The 15,553-nt window shown below is 45.3% G+C and overlaps 1 protein-coding gene across 1 annotated transcript in view; it reads left to right on the plus strand.

Moving 5' to 3' along the window:
• The window catches only part of CACNA1B (calcium voltage-gated channel subunit alpha1 B), a 260,232-nt gene that overhangs the window by 100,063 nt on the left and 144,616 nt on the right, over nt 1–15,553 (plus strand). The window contains exon 7 of the mRNA XM_090121688.1: nt 1,542–1,729. Within this exon, the coding sequence (XP_089977814.1) occupies nt 1,542–1,729 (188 nt within the window). The remainder of the gene's footprint in view (nt 1–1,541; nt 1,730–15,553) is intronic.

Raw genomic sequence — 15,553 nt, forward strand, 5'->3', positions numbered from 1 at the left:
GGATGCTGGGGACCAAAATATGGCAAAAAGTTCATTTGAGGCTATCAGCACTCAGCTGGGCATGAGAAATGGATAAAAAAATTAGTAGCTGTGTATTGTCTGGTGGGTGCCAGACTTGTTTTCCTCTCCTGGCAGCCTCCGTGCAGCCTTGCTCTGCAGACACAGGGCAGTTTTTAAGCAGATGTCCTCTGCAGCTCGCCCAGGCCAAACACTCTGAGTCTGTTCTAAAAAACAGGGGACATCACATTTGCTTCCCATTTTTTCCCTGGTGTGTTCCTTTTCCTCCTCTCTTTACCCCAGCTATGGGGGTAGGGACCAATTCTGCTCTGTCAATGTCTTTCTTTCCAAAAGAAAAAACTCATTGCTTTTTTAGAGCAGCAAAAGGCCAAAGAGTGAGATTCTCTATTAGAGCTCACGGACGGTCAGCAAAAGCCAGGTTTGATATTTCTTTGCACAGCCCTGTCTCACCAACCCCTTCCCAAAGCCTGCAGTGACCCAGGTGGGAGCTGGGGAGCGATGCCCTGCATTGAGGTGTTGAGTCAACAGGAAAAGGCTGCACATGCACACACATCCACATCCTGCAGCCACGCTGATGGGTTTGTTTTCCTCCTGCAGGCTTTGCTCTGTGGAATGATTATTCCTAATTATTGTTAGCGCTGATTTTGTTTCCTCCCCCTGGTGAATTTGATTTTGTGGAGTTTGCTGCTCCACCACCATAACGTGTCGCTTTTAAAACCATTTAATATTTCCAGAATTGCAACTCTGTGGAAGCAGGGATGTTGCTTGGTGTATTTATTTACTTTGAAAACCCAGCACTTTATTTTTCCAAACTGCTCTCTGCTGGCGCTCATCATGTCTCTGGAGGGATGCAATGACTCACAGCTGGCCCTGGAAGACGTGGGACACTTTTGGCCATCCCCAGTGGCCCTGAACCATTGCAGACTGCTTCCCCTTTTGCAGTGCCTGAACCAAAGCTCAGTGGAGCAGCCCCATTCCTGCTGCTGGATGCTGTCTCTGACCTTGAGGTAGAAACATGGAGCTTACAATGAGACTGGAGCTGAGCAGTCAGCTATGCTGTGTGAAGCTGTATCCATATCTCACAGTGTCTTCTTGTATGCAACCATTTCCAAACCTTTGATTTTTATTTTACTGCACTATTTCTTTTCCATAGTGCTTCTCATTGGTGGCACCAACAGGCATGGGTTAGTAATGGGACTCGGTAGGTCAGGTTGGACATGGTGATCCTAAAGATCTTTCTAACCCAGATGATTATGATTCTATATATGATGTGGCTGAGCACTGGGGCAAACTGTGGGCAGTTCAGAGGTAGTTCTGCTCCACTCTGCCACTTAACTGCCCCTTAAAGCATGGCAGTATATAAATGCTTGTACGAGTGTAACATCTTTTGCAAGCCCAGAGTGGCACCAAGGAATCGTGAAGCTCAAACCAGGTTCATGTGATGGTGCAAAGAGGATCCAGCAATTCCAGCTGCTTGGTTGGCTTTGGTCAGTAAGTTTTTCTCCCTCTGTTCTCCTTTACAGGTGAAGAGGTGGGAGATTTTCCTTGCGGAGAGGAGCCTCCTGCCAGGCAATGTGAGAGTGGGACCACCTGCAGGGAGTACTGGCAAGGGCCCAACTATGGCATCACCAACTTTGACAACATCCTCTTTGCTGTGCTCACCGTCTTCCAGTGCATCACCATGGAGGGATGGACCGACATCCTCTACAATGTGAGTCTGCAGCTGGGGCTGTAGGGCTCCTGGGTGCTGGTATGCATTGCACTAGTTTGAGAATGGTTGTGAAGGAAAAAAAGAAGTCAATTTGTTTGGCTTTTTTGGCTTTCTTTTGGGGGGGGGGCTACTTTTTGAGCCTTTGAGAATCAATGGGGGCCTTGTGCCTGTTGGAGAGCTGTCCCCACCTTCCTGCTTTGTTAAGCTCTTCCCATATTTTCATAGTGGATGTAACAGGTCTGAAGGACGATCCAAGTGTTCTGTACTTCCATTTCCTAAGATAGTAAAGGACTTTATCCAGTACTCCAGTACAGGGGCACAAAGGACACAGCACTTTTCAACTCACTTTAGGAATGGGGATGACTTAGCAATGGATGACTGCATCAGCTGCTTCTTTCTGTTGACTGTGGAAGAAAGAATGGTCTGACAGCTATGCGTGGATGATCTGAATTACCACGTCCTGTCTTAGGCAGAAGTGCCAGTGTGGAAAATAAAACATAGCAGGCATTAATAGACCGTTTCCCTGACTGGTAAGACTACAAAATATTCCATCTACTTCATTATAGAGTTTGGACCCACGCTGGGCTCTTCTGCAGACCTTCCTGTGAAGGTTTCTGTAGCAACAGGGAAGTATTATTAATACCAACCACAGTAAATTGCAAGGTACAAATCGTCAGTGCTTGAAGCTGATATATCTGATTTATTACCTTTACCATTCATAGCTCAGTTCCTCCGTTTCTTCCAAATCCTTACCTGCTTAAAGTGATCTCTAGAAGGGTCCATTTCCCCATTGCATCCCCTTGCCCTGAAACTTTAACACACAACCTGGTTCTCCCACTCTCATTCAACAATCCCACTCCTTCCTCTATTGCCAACTGTTGTAAGAAAAGCCCATTAGCATCCCTCCTGGGATTGATTAATCAATATGTGGCGTATTAGATCATTTTCTCCCAAACTGCTTTTTGTACCACATGCAAAAAAAAAAAACAAAAAAACAGAGTTTAGTATTGGGGTATTGATTGTGGGGGCTGCTTTGAAAATTATTATAGTATCATTTTAGATGTCCCTTAATCTAATTGGAAATAATGCCTGGATGAGATGCAGCATGCATTTGCTGTACAACATCAGGCCTTGCCTGAGACCCCCAGTCCTGTTTGGGTTTCAATGGGTTCTTTGTTGGATTGGAGGACCTCTGGATGGTTTACTTGCAGAGTGCTGTGTGCAGTGCTACCAAACCACTTTGCAGCCTTCCCACATCTGGTGCCTGCAGCCAGCTCTGCCCCTCTTCCTCAGCCCCATCCCCGTGCTGCTCTGCTGGCTGAAGAGCTGGCTGTCCTTTTGTAGGTTAGCAGCCAAGAAAAGATGTGGGTGGAGAAGATGCACCCTTAAGTTTTTCACAGCTTCAGTCATTGGCTGTTCCCTAGCTGCTTGGCTTTCATCTTGGTTTCTCCCATGCCCACTCGAGGTTTGTCAAAAAGAAGCAAAAAAAGAAAACTGAAAAAAAAAAAAAAAAGAAAAAGAAAAAGAAAAAATAAGAAGTAAAAGCCCAAACCTTGCTGCAGTTATGGCAGCACACGCAGTGCAGTGGGTATCTGTGGCTAACAGCAGTGCAAAGTGTCCTTCCAGCTCTGACCTGTCCCACATCTCAGTTGCAATCATGAGTTCCTACTGCAGCCACACTGGATTATCACGAAGTGTTGCCTCTTGCATCCAGCAGTGGTGGAATGCATTTTTCTGCCAGCTCTCCTGAAGGAAAGCTGCATTCCCCAGGTGCAGGATCCTCGTTGGAGCTATGAACCTACTTCCAACGTGTAGCTTAATTAAGATTTGCAAAGGTCTGTGAGACTACAAGATACAGTCTGTGTAAACTGTGACTGTGCATTAATAAGGAAGAAAGCTGGTGCTTCTCCCACCATGTAGGAACAGAGGAAGGCTGATCTTCCCTTTCCCCTGCCCTTATCTGACCGCTGCCATATGCAGGGTTTACTTGGCTGGGGTGGGTTTGCTGCCTTGCTTTTGCTCACCCTTCTTCATCCTAATGGCCCAACTCGGGTCTGTCCTTAGGGTTGAAATCCCAGGCAGCGTAGGACTGAATGCAATTACGGGGAAGCTGAGGTTACCGACTGCTTCCTTAATGGGCCATTCATTTCCTCCTGCAAAATAGTGATTGATTGATCGCGCTGCATGAATGGGGCTTTGTTACTGATCTTCTTCCTGCTATGGGGTGCTAAGAGCTCGAATTTGTCTTTGCAGTCAGGATGGGGTCAGTCGCGGGGTGAGACTGCTTTACCACTTCTGCATTGACACTACCAGGGGACAGAGCTGTCTGCCCTGAAAGCAGCTTCAAGACAGAAAAATGAGGGCTGCGCCTGAAAGTTGATGTAAACCGATGCTCACGAAAAGAGGGAGCTTGGGTTCGAGTCCGATGGCTCAGGTCCTTCCAAAGGTTCCAGCGAGAGCTGCTTTGTGAAGGTTATTGAGTCACTTCTTCATGACTTCACATGGTGTGCAGATGCAACTTCCATACATTCCTTGCCATCAAAGGCAAGGCTTTGCAGTCAGTAATTACCTTGCGGGTATCCACTCCTCCCGTGATAAATTGAGGAATTAGGAGGGCAGAGAGAATGCTGGCTCACAAATCTCAGCCCAGTTTTTCCTTGCTGATCCACTGTTTATAATTCCAGAGTTTCGTTTTAATTGGGGCCAAAGAAAGCTTTCTAGCAAGGCTTTATCTGGAGGGTGATTTATGCTCGAAGCAAAAAGACGGAATCGTTAATCAGGTGAAAAGCGTTAAGAGTAAGCTGGGAAAAACTCCTTCCTGAGTCAGCAGCACAAGAACTCCAGAGCAGTATCTCCGAAGGAGCACGTCTGTGGGCTGCAGGTTTGTCAGCTGCAGTGTTGCTCATAGCCAAAAAGACATGAGGAGCAATAGGTGATTTGGGGAGGTCACTGCGTGCAAAGGACAGGAGACAAGAAAGTACCTTTTGTCTTCTGAAGTAGAGACAGAGCATCTGTTAGACTGGGAAATGAGGGAAAACCTCCTTAGAGCACGAGATCACCGTGAGCAGCAGTGCTGTTCAAGATGCTCTGGCCACTACAGCAGGCTGATGCACCATTCTGAGTCCCGCTTTGGTAGTGCTGACATTGGGCTTTGCATAGGACAGGGCCTTCCCATGGTAAGAATCATAGAATCATATCACAGAATCATAGAATGGCCTGGGTAGTTTCAACCCCTTGCTGTGTGCAGGGTCACCAACCAGCAGACCAGGCTGCCCAGAGCCACATCCAGCCTGGCCTTGAATGCCTGCAGGGATGGGGCATCCACAACCTCCTTGGGCAGCCTGTTCCAGATTAAGTAAGTAAGTAATGTTCACCTGGGGTATCACACCAGGGATGGGAGTGATACAGGACAGCAGGAGCTGCGCTGTGTGCTTCACATGTGCCTGAAAGAACTGGTGTTGAGCTCATAAGTAGTAACTGGTGATCAGAGTGTCTCTTGGGAGCATTATGTAAATGTATTAATTAGTTCTCACAAAGTATTTTAATATGCTAAATATTATCATGCTGCACTTGTTATCCTGTCGGAAGCACGGCTGACAATGACCTGGGGATGTTAGCACTGAGGGAGAACAATTCCACAATGCCTCCAGGTTTTTGCCAAAGGGGAAGGAGAATAGGTGAGCTGAAGCTGTGTTGGTGGTTTGGCAGCAAAGGCTGAACCTTCCCACCAACATTCCTGTTGCTGTGTGACATATGGCAGCAGAGAGGCAGTCTGACAGAATGGCATCTGACATGGACGGATTGCGTATGGAGCAAAAGTGTGCCATCAAATTCCTCCACAAGGAAAAAAATGACACTCACTGGCATTCATTGACATATGCTGAATATTTATGGAGACCAACCAGTGGATGTGAACACAGAGAGGCAGTGGGTGGGCTGCATTTCCGCATTGCTGACAGTGGTTACCTCCACTGGTGCAGAATTTTACAAGTGTGGCATGTAGGCTTCTTGTACAATGCTGGTGAAATAGCAGAGCTAATGGTGGTGACTATGTAGAAAAATAGTGTTTTGTAGCTGAGATTTGGCTCTATCAAATAGTGTTACTGTGCTCTTTGTTCCAGTTGTAGTTTTCCATGGAAGTAGACAGGAGGCATTACTTTTGGAGTGACCTTTGTGTATGCAGCCCAATTGCCACTCACTTAATGTGGCCCAGACAAGCCAAAAGGTTGGACACCCGTGAAGCAGATGATAGTATAAGTCCTGGCTGCCTTCCTATAGCAGTGATTCCCAGCTTTTCCCATACAAGGACCTTCTCATCCATCATGAGCCGTCTCCTGCCCTTAACCCTGTGGGAACCTCAGTTTGCTCTGCAAAGTGTGAAAAACCAGAGATGTTTTGTGCCTGCGTACCAACTCCCAGCTGTAAAACGCCCTGCTGTCCTCTATAGAAGCACCAGTTACTCTACAGGGACTTAAACTACATCAAGTGAGAGATGTTACTGATAACTGTCAACGAGACAGCTCGTGTTGACCTAATGGCTGTGGTTGGTTGGGGCTCAGTGCCTTTGTTATATACTCAGTGGTTTGGGAAGGTTTTTGGGCTCTGTGCTGTGGTCCTCTTGCAGTTCCCTGGTACATAACCCTCTGGGAGGTGCAGTTGTGCCTTTGCAGCACACTGAGCTTCCAAGGAGTTGAGGAGCGTGCTTTGGAGCTTTGTGGCCCCATTTCTCCTACAGGAAAGCAGGGCTCAAACCTGACTCACCTGAAGCTGGCAGGAAGCTGGATGTTGACTTTCAAAGCGCCAGATTTTCACCTTTTATCTTTCCTCTGCAGGAGCTCAAGGATAACATGGTGGAATTTGCTTTGCAAAACAGGGACTCCTTGCAGGAAAGGAGAAATGTCAAAGTGTACGCTCACTCTCTTTTGATCTTAATGGCAAGAGATTTTCCTGTTTCTTCTATTTTCTACTGTCAAATATTAGTGTCCAATGGGTATTACAAGAGCGTGGACTGGGCCTAACCTCTAATATGCTTGTAAGTAGAAAGGAACAGTTCAAATAAAATGTAAGTTTGCCCTAAATTGGATCTCAACTAGAACTATACCCTCACTGAATTGAGGATGATTCACTTGGTATTTTTTCACTCCTTTTTGTGTCTTTGAATTTCCTACAAAGACACAGGAAGAGAAGGTCAGGATGTAATTATTGTTCCATGCCCACCCCAGAGGTGGTGGATGTGTTGGAATTTATTGGGGCAGAAGAAAATCTGTTTTACCTACTTGTTTGGATAGCTCATGTGTGTTTCTGGGGACTTTTGACTTTCTGATGTTGTGTTGCCTAAGCCAAAAAAATGCTGTCTGGGAATGTGGCATCTGCCTCAAGCCTGGGATGTGAGTGCAGGGACAGCATATACAGCAAAACTCCCCATTGCACTACTATGGATGGATCATCCCTGGGATCTGGTGTTCACCAGCACTGAGCATTTACTGTCACAATGAGGCTGCTCTTGGAAATAAGCTGAGGATGATGAGAGATGCTCATGTCCAAGCACTGGTTACAGAGCTGGCAGTGCACATACAGTGCATGCTGGAGCAGTGGCAGCTCAGCACCTGTACCAGAGTCAGTGCTGCTGCATGGATGTGAATGACAACGCTCTTTTCCTCCCTGCAGTTTCGTAAAGAAGGAAAAATCCTTAAATGCTGTTAGTGTTTAATAGTATTTACTATCCAGTTAGGATGACTGTAATCTTCTAATAAGAGCCAGGCACCTCCTACGTGCACACAGGGTGATGGATAATCCCTCTTGCTGCTGCTGACGGGTAGTGTTGGTTTCTGGTGGTTCAGCAGGACCAATTGCTTGCAGGAAAATTAAGCAGAGATGTCTGCAATGGGTTGATGCACAGACCTGGTTACAGAGGTGTGGGTTTCACCCATGCTGGCTCTCACAATGCTGCATCCCCATTGTGCTGTTGCAATGTGTGTTCAGCTCAAATGAAGATCATTATTGTGTAGAAAAACAAATCTTTGAGGATGACGTTCATTCATTTAAGTTGTTCTTATCACTTGTTCGTGGCAGTTGAGTAGTCCTCAGAATCTCTCCCAGGCTTCAAAAATTCTTGTACAAACAACAATCCACCACTTGCATCCTGCTCCAGGCACCAGCCCAATGGCTACGTGAAAATAACAAGTGTTCTCCATGCCTTAAAACCCTCCCCAGAACTCCATGCTCTGTCCTGAGCACCTTGCTATGGAGCAGAAGGTGGACTGGATTTCTCACTTGGGTTTCCCCAGGGAGATGTCTAACAACAGGCTTTGGAATAGCACTGTTAGTGATGAGACCTGGTTGGCTGTATGTAATACAGCAGTATAATAAATTAGCATGAATGAACAGCACAGCTTTCACCTGTTAGGCTGAATTTCTCTTCTGGCCCCTGTGAGACAGATCTAAATGAGAGGAATCTGCACCCCTGATGGGTCTTGTGTGGGAGGATGACCTGCCTGCACAACAGATTTTCACCACTCTAAATTCTGCCTTGGCTAGCATCCATTTATTCACGCCTTCCTCTCCCTTCTCCTGGATTTTGGAGCATTACAGAGTCTGTTTGCCAAAGGGTGAAGTCCCAGATCTTTTAGAATCATAGAATTATTTGAGTTGGAAGGGACCTTAAAGGCCATCAGGTCCCACTCCCTGCAGTGCACAGGGACACCCACAGCTCCAGCAGTGCTCACAGCCCCAGCAGCCTGACCTTGGCTGTCTGCAGGGATGGGGCATCACCACCTCTGTGCAACCTGTGCAGTGCCTCACTGCCCTGAGTGTAAACAACTTCTCCCCTATATCCAGTCTAAATCTCTCCTCTTTTAGTTGGAAACCATTTCACCTTGTCCCCAGACCCTGCTAAAGAGTCCATCCCCTTCTTTCTCACAGCCCCCCAGAGATGCAGTTGTGTTACACGGCACTCTTTGCATGCTTCCAAAGATACTGTAATAGCAAATGGGGAGCTTGTCTAGGGCTGAAGTAGCTTTGCAATGTCTAGATACTAAGACAGGTCTGATGCATGTCTCTGGCCATGCCCAGGTCTCCATCTGTCTGGCAAAACAGACTGTCTGCCCCCACTGTCTGCTGGAAGCTCTCTGTAAAGCTGAAAGGGTAGGGCATTTCAGCCCTGATTCAGCACATTGCCCTGCTCAGAAAACCACTTGAGCAAATGGATACGTGAAGTTGAGCAAGTGTTTAAGTGCCTCACCGTATTTTCTGCGTTTTATTGAATGTCTCAATGAAGGTATATTCAGAAGGACTGTGGGGCAGCCACCTCCAGGCTTTGATAGGAGACTTTAACATATACAGCCGGAGAATGACATACATCATACAAACTTAAAGAGCCCTTTCAACAGAGCAATTGCTCTCTGAAAAGAAATGAAAATCTCTCCAAACAACAGCTTAATCACCAGTGCCTGCCAAGAAGTGAAAACTCCAGCTGAAGAAATTTGCTTGCAGCTTGACAACATTACAGCAGCGAGGGTATAAGCAGCTCTCTTACATGCCCTGCAATTGGTTTCCTACAAAGGGAAATAAAAGCAGCTGGATGCTTTCAGAAGCATGCCAGCCTGTTTGAGCCATGACTGCTACATCTGTGGTTGAAGTGGAAAAGAATAAGAGAAAACTTCTTTGAAAGAAAGAAACAGAAAAGAAAAAGGTGAAGGGTTTACTTGCTGTTGTAGTTCCCATAGCAATCCAGAAGACCTAATGCTAGGTGCTCCTGCAGAAGAGGCTGGATTCAAGATGATGTCTTTGATCTGCAGACTGCTTGCCCTGGGGCACTGATGAGCTGTGCTAAGAGGTGCAATATTGGCATATGGGGTTGTGCTGTTGTTAGGCAGCTTGACAGTGGGATGAGAGGGATGCTCGGTGTGTGGGTGGGATGCTGGATTTAGGAACCTGCACAGATGGTGATCACAGGTCTGTTTTCTGTGCTGTGTCAGTGATAGGGAGGCAGGGAACGATCTGCTGGGGCAGAGGTCCTCTGTGCTCAGCATTTTGGCACATCTCAGGGTGCTACAAGGTGCAAAATGAGGCTCCTGTTTGGCAGGAGGTTCATTATTCTCCTTTGCAAGCAAAGCCTTTCTTCTGCTTTCTCCTCCAATAGGTAAATTTACTAGAGTTATAGAGACTTTCAGATGGGAGGTTTTTTAAATCCAGATGCATCTTCTGTGGAACATAGTTCAGTGGGCACAGTGGTGATTGGTTGATGGTTGGATCTTTTCTGACCTTAATGATTCTATGATTCTTCAAGCAATGCTCTTATTGCCCTTATTGCTTGTAGATCCATGCATCAAAGTCAAGCATGCACTCAACTACCCTCTTACAGGAGGTAATCATCCAGTAAGTATGAAAAGCAGCATAACTTCATGAAACAAGCCATGCTCTAAATCAAAGTCATCTTGTCTAGACTGAAAAGTCCTGATCAAGTGAGAGATGCACGGATCTACAGGGGGTTGTAGCCACACAGGAGCTCAGGGTCCAGCCCATTGAATTGGCTGCTGTGCTGCCATTTAGCTCTACTAAACCAGTTGGCATTTGTCTGGATGAAAAACATACATTCACTTGTTTCCCAACAGGGAAGCAGGTGCATTTGGAGACTTTTGCTGTGCAGGGTTTCTGATTCCCCAGCCAACTTGTTATGTGAAAGATGGATTTGTTACTTGGTGTGCAGCAATCCGATCACACACAGAGATGAGATATTGATTAATTGTGAAGTTGTGCAAGCTTGGGTGCTAGGTGGTCTTCCACAAGGCAACCACACCCCAGGATTTTCACTGTGCTCTTTTCTATGTATTTTTATCACTCGACTCTGCTACAGCCTCCAACCTAAATTGGTCAGTTAAAGATAGGGCTCATCTCCCTACTGCAGGCTGTTAGTCGTGCTAATGAGCTAATTAATTTATTCAAGATTCTCCTATCTTTAAAGAGAAGTTTAGTTGTGGTACTGTGATTAAGAGTTGCTCTGCTCTAATCTAATTAGCGGTTTCAAGGATGGTCATCCTGACCTGGATAGAAGTTTGTATTTGCTATATCAAAGGATACACATACAAAGACTTGCACCGAATTCTTGACTGAGACCTGAGAAACCAAGCTTGCACTGCTGCTCTAACTGACATGTTGCATAAAACCTTTATGAAACATCATTAGATAGAGCTGGAAGGATCTTGACCAATGGCATTTGTGTTTTTTCTGTCTGAAATGGGAAAATGGTGGGGACTTTTGGGCTCCTGTCCTGAGAAGCAGCGTGTGTGTTGACAAAGGACTGTTGGACCTGAGGGTCTTGCTGTGTTCTGAAGTTTGTGTGATTGAGCTCTCAGCTCTAGCTTGTTTTGTAGGCTGTAGAAATGCCTACAAAGATATTTTTTGCTTATAATTGACTGGAGGAGATAGCTGTACAGCTGGAGGTATTCTCATTAGAAGACAAAATGAGAAGGTGGCCTGACCTAAATAGATCCATATTCTGCACAAACCTAATTCTCTGTTGAGGAATGCACATAACAATAGCCTATTGTTCAGATTTTATGCAATAAAATCAAGAACTTAATTCAGTTAAATAGATTTCTGCTATTGAAAATTTCTTGGGACGCTTTTGCCTACAATGTTGGGAGGGAAAATCAGCTCTTGAAGTATATAGGGTTTTTTCTTTCAGAAAAAGTCTAGACCTGCATTTAAGATGATGAGCAAGCCAATGCATTATTCTTAGGACTGTCATTATCTGCAATGATTTTGGGCATCGATCCATAATTTCCCATGGTCACTGTCAGAAAGTGACTGAGTATTGAATTCTTTGTTAAGTGTTCTGGGAATCCGTCCATGTGAGAGGCTCTGTCTTGCTGACTTAGGGGTACAAGCCATGGGGGTTGCTGAGCAGGAGGACAAGTTTATTCTGCATCTACTCACCAAGCCAACAAAATTCATGTTTTAGTCTGAATGTACATTTACCCTGATGTAAATATTGCATGTGTCCTTGAGCAACCATAGCTCATAAATAACTGTGTCTGTGTGCGTGTGTGTTTGTACTCCTCTCTCTTTACATCTTTAGGAGTAATTTTGGGATAACTTTGTCTCTTTGATGAAAGACAACATGTTCCTTAAGCCTTGATGGTTGGTTATGCAGTAAAAGCAAAAAGACCAAGGAAGCCCTGGATTTAATTCTAAGTGTAACATGACTTAGGCATGAGTCTTTTCAAGCAATGAGTGAAATACAAAGCACTCTTATTTCCAAGAATTTCAAACTGAAGAGCAGCCCTTGTTTTCCAAGGAGCAACCCTTCCTCAAACTCTCCACAACCTCTGTGCTGACCTTCTGGGGGCACTTGGCAATGGAAGGTCTGTCCCTTCCCAGAAAGCAGGTCTTGGCTGTGTGCTCAGAGAAAAGAAACTTGAAGGCAACAACGGCCACTGTGGTACTGGTTTTAATAAGAGATTAAACTGGAGTTGTGCTGGATGAGCTGGCTGCCCATTAGCATCTCTGAGTTATGCTGAGTTGAAATTATCTGAAGTACTTGGTTTTACTTGTAATTTGGCATTTAAACGATGAATATTAAATGCATGTAGGGAAGGTTTGCTATTTGTTAGACGTTGCTTTTGAGGGCTTTGAAATAAAAGGGGTCTGGCTTGGTGCAGATGCCACGTGGTGCTGCTGGGCTGGTCTGTGGGTCATCAGCAATGGTTTCCTGTCACCCATGGCCAAACAGAAGTTGCAGGGAGTGTTGAGGTTGCAAGTAGCCTGTGAGCTGCTTTGAGGTGTTTCTGGTTGGAGCCTTGGACATTCTGGGCTCTGTTCATCATTGTGCTGCTGACTTGCTCTGTGGCCATGTAGAAGATGCTCATATGTTAAAATGCTCGTTCCTAAAGAGATCTGTGCTGTAAATGCCCACTGTGGTTCCCTGGGCAACTGGTTGCACGATCCTTGGGTAATGCTTTCTCCTGGTTACTCCATCATAGATCTGACCTTCCTTAGCATGAACAAACATTTCCTGTTTCCTACAGGAGTTGCTTAGACCTAGTTTACATTCATAATTCAAGTTCCAAGCTGTTTAAAATAAGAAAGACGAGAGATTAGCAAAAATAAATAGGTAGAGTCCCTTGGCCTGCCTGTAATTTCTGACAGTGAATGAGAGTTTTCACAGCGCTGGGCACGCTCATGAATAAAGCAGCTGAGTGAGTCCACGCTATCAGGGGACAGAATGAATTTTTTATTGAGAAGTCCTGTTAGCATATTTATGTATTGATTTGTTGGAGCCGTAAGCCTGCAGATCAAGGCATAAAACATCAGCGTTTTTGCTTTTTCTGTCTTAGTTCTGTGCTTCTTTGGAAAGCATAAGGCTGGAGGAGGGAGGAAACAAGGGAAAGGATTTGGGCTTCTATTTTAATTTGGTTGAATTAACATTATTACTGTGTGCAACAACTGTACTTAGAACGCACTCGTCCACAGCTAGCAATATCCTAGGACAATTTAAATGCTGCCAGCAGCAAGGATTTTACCAAGAGTCATATTTTGCTTTTTGAGTTGATCCCAGAAGTGAATAACTCTGTGTTCTGCTCCTCTAAATATCCAGTGACCGAGGTGTTGGATGCTCCTTTTGGGGGCAGAGGGATTTTCATTGTTTCAGAACACCACAGGTTTTAGTGTTACAAGACTCAAAAGATTTGTGGATATTTTTTTCTGATGCCTGCTTGGTCACAGGGTGGATCCAGGCAGTAGCAGTAGGCTTTGAACAAGGTGGATTGTTATTTTCTAACACTGGTGAAGCAGGCTGACTCATATCCTGAAGGTAAAAAGTTGGAGTAGAATAACTCAAAGGTCTTCTGTGATGAGAGAGGATCTTCTCAGAAACACTGATTTGGGTATAAATGGGCCAGGGGTGTAGAGAACCTCTTCCCAGACAGCTCACTTTGAGCAGAAGTTGTGTTCAGGATTTGGATGCTTTTAGCCAATGTAAAAAGCAGTGTGGAAGGCCAGCAGGCTCTCAGAATGCTTTTCTTTCAACTGCTGGGCCCCAGGACGAGTGCTGTCACATCCCAAAGAGCCTCCAGAAAGTGCTCTGCCACAAAGTCCAAAATCCATTTGGGAATTACTATGAAGGTACAGAAGGCACAAATACGATGTATTAAGGAGGAGATTGTCCGATTGTCCAAGGTTAGTTGGCCCTTGGGTGGGCCTCTGGGATTCCTGAGATCTTGTCCTTCCCAGGACATGCATGGAGACCTCCAGCCCAGGAGTTAGCCTTAGAACATGTGTAAGCAGACAAAATGATGAGATGTGGTTGGTCTGGTGTGTGGCTCCAAATTTCCCTGCATCTTGGCTGGACTGGGGCTCTTCCATTTGAATCACTTCTAGACCTTAGAGCACCTGAAGGGACCTAATCCCACTGCTCCCACATAGAAGGATGCTCAAGGGGACCATCTGAATCCCAATCCAGCTCTGCCTTGGTGCACGCAGGAATGCGATTTGGGCTGACCACTAATGCCATTAACCAACCCAGCCTACTTTTCATCTTCACACAGACGAGCAACCAGGCAGGTGCTCCATCATCTGCTTCCTGTGGGTCGTACAACCCCTGAGCATCAATCGGACGTGCATTTCTCTGCCAATTTAATTTTGCTTGGAAGGGTCAATCGCCAGCAGTTCCCCATCCCTGGCTGTCGTGTTCCTGCAGATCTCAATACCAGATGCTCTCTGCAAATGGTCTGTAACATCTGAAAGTCAGTAACCAAAGTTATTGGACTGACTTTGTGCCAAGGTTTTTTATTTAAGCTGTGACTGACAAAAAAAGGAAAAAATATAAAAAAAAAAAAAAAAAATTGAACGCAGCTATTTTGCAGATTCTAATATTTCATATGATAAACCAGAATGTGGGGTCAGGACTTGAGAGATAGGACTTATCTCATAGTGATCTACTGGGAAATCTGGGAGCAGCTCTCCTCTCACAGCCTGCCTGTGACTCCATTTCACATGCTGTAAACCCAAGGATAGGCTTCCCCAGTGCAGGATGTGGTGATGTTTCTGGGTGAAAACCTTTATTTCTGAGGGTTGCAGTATTTTAAAAGGTTTGTACAAATCTTTTCAGTCCCATTTTGTAAGCATCTTTGTTGAAGATAAAAGATGAAATACAATATCAGATGTCCTGCTAGGCTTTAGGTCTGAGATGATATTTTAGGGTGGATTTGGGGGAGATGTGTTTTCTGTAGGAACTTCAGCAGAATGGGAGCTAGACTTTGATGCAGACTTTCTTGCAGTGGATGGGCAAAGCTTATGCTTGCCCATCAGTATGCCTTTAAGGACTTCAGATGACAGTTAGATTTGAGCTTGGACCTATTAAGTTCCTATGAAGCTTATATAACTCATTGTCCATCTGTGAGAGGACTTGTTAGTTTCTGTAATTGAAGATTAGCACTTTGGGATACAATGCAAACCGTGCAGCATCCCAGAGAAATGACTAGATTAAACTTCACTTGAGTCTGTGATGATTTTGTGAGTAGATCAGTCATTAATTCCACAGGCTGAGCTGAGAATGGCCTTCTCAGCAAATCTGTGTTTGCTGCCCTTATAGTGTCTTGTGCAAGGTCTTTCTCTGATAAAAAGAGCTCAGCAGGAGGGATTTGGTGCCTGGAGAAAACGTGCTGGATAGAGCAGGGCTCCTTGTGCATATTGTGTGTGCTTTTCATTGCTGTGGTTTTGCTTTGTTCCTGGTCATTTCCATGTTTGCCTAATTCTAAGACAGGAAACAGGCAGCAACGAATCAAACATAAATGGTGTTGCTAATTAGCAGGAAAGGAGAGAATT

Source organism: Phasianus colchicus, chromosome 19 (assembly GCF_987193195.1).
Source record: "Phasianus colchicus chromosome 19, bPhaCol1.hap1.1, whole genome shotgun sequence".
Taxonomy (NCBI): Eukaryota; Metazoa; Chordata; class Aves; order Galliformes; family Phasianidae; genus Phasianus; species Phasianus colchicus.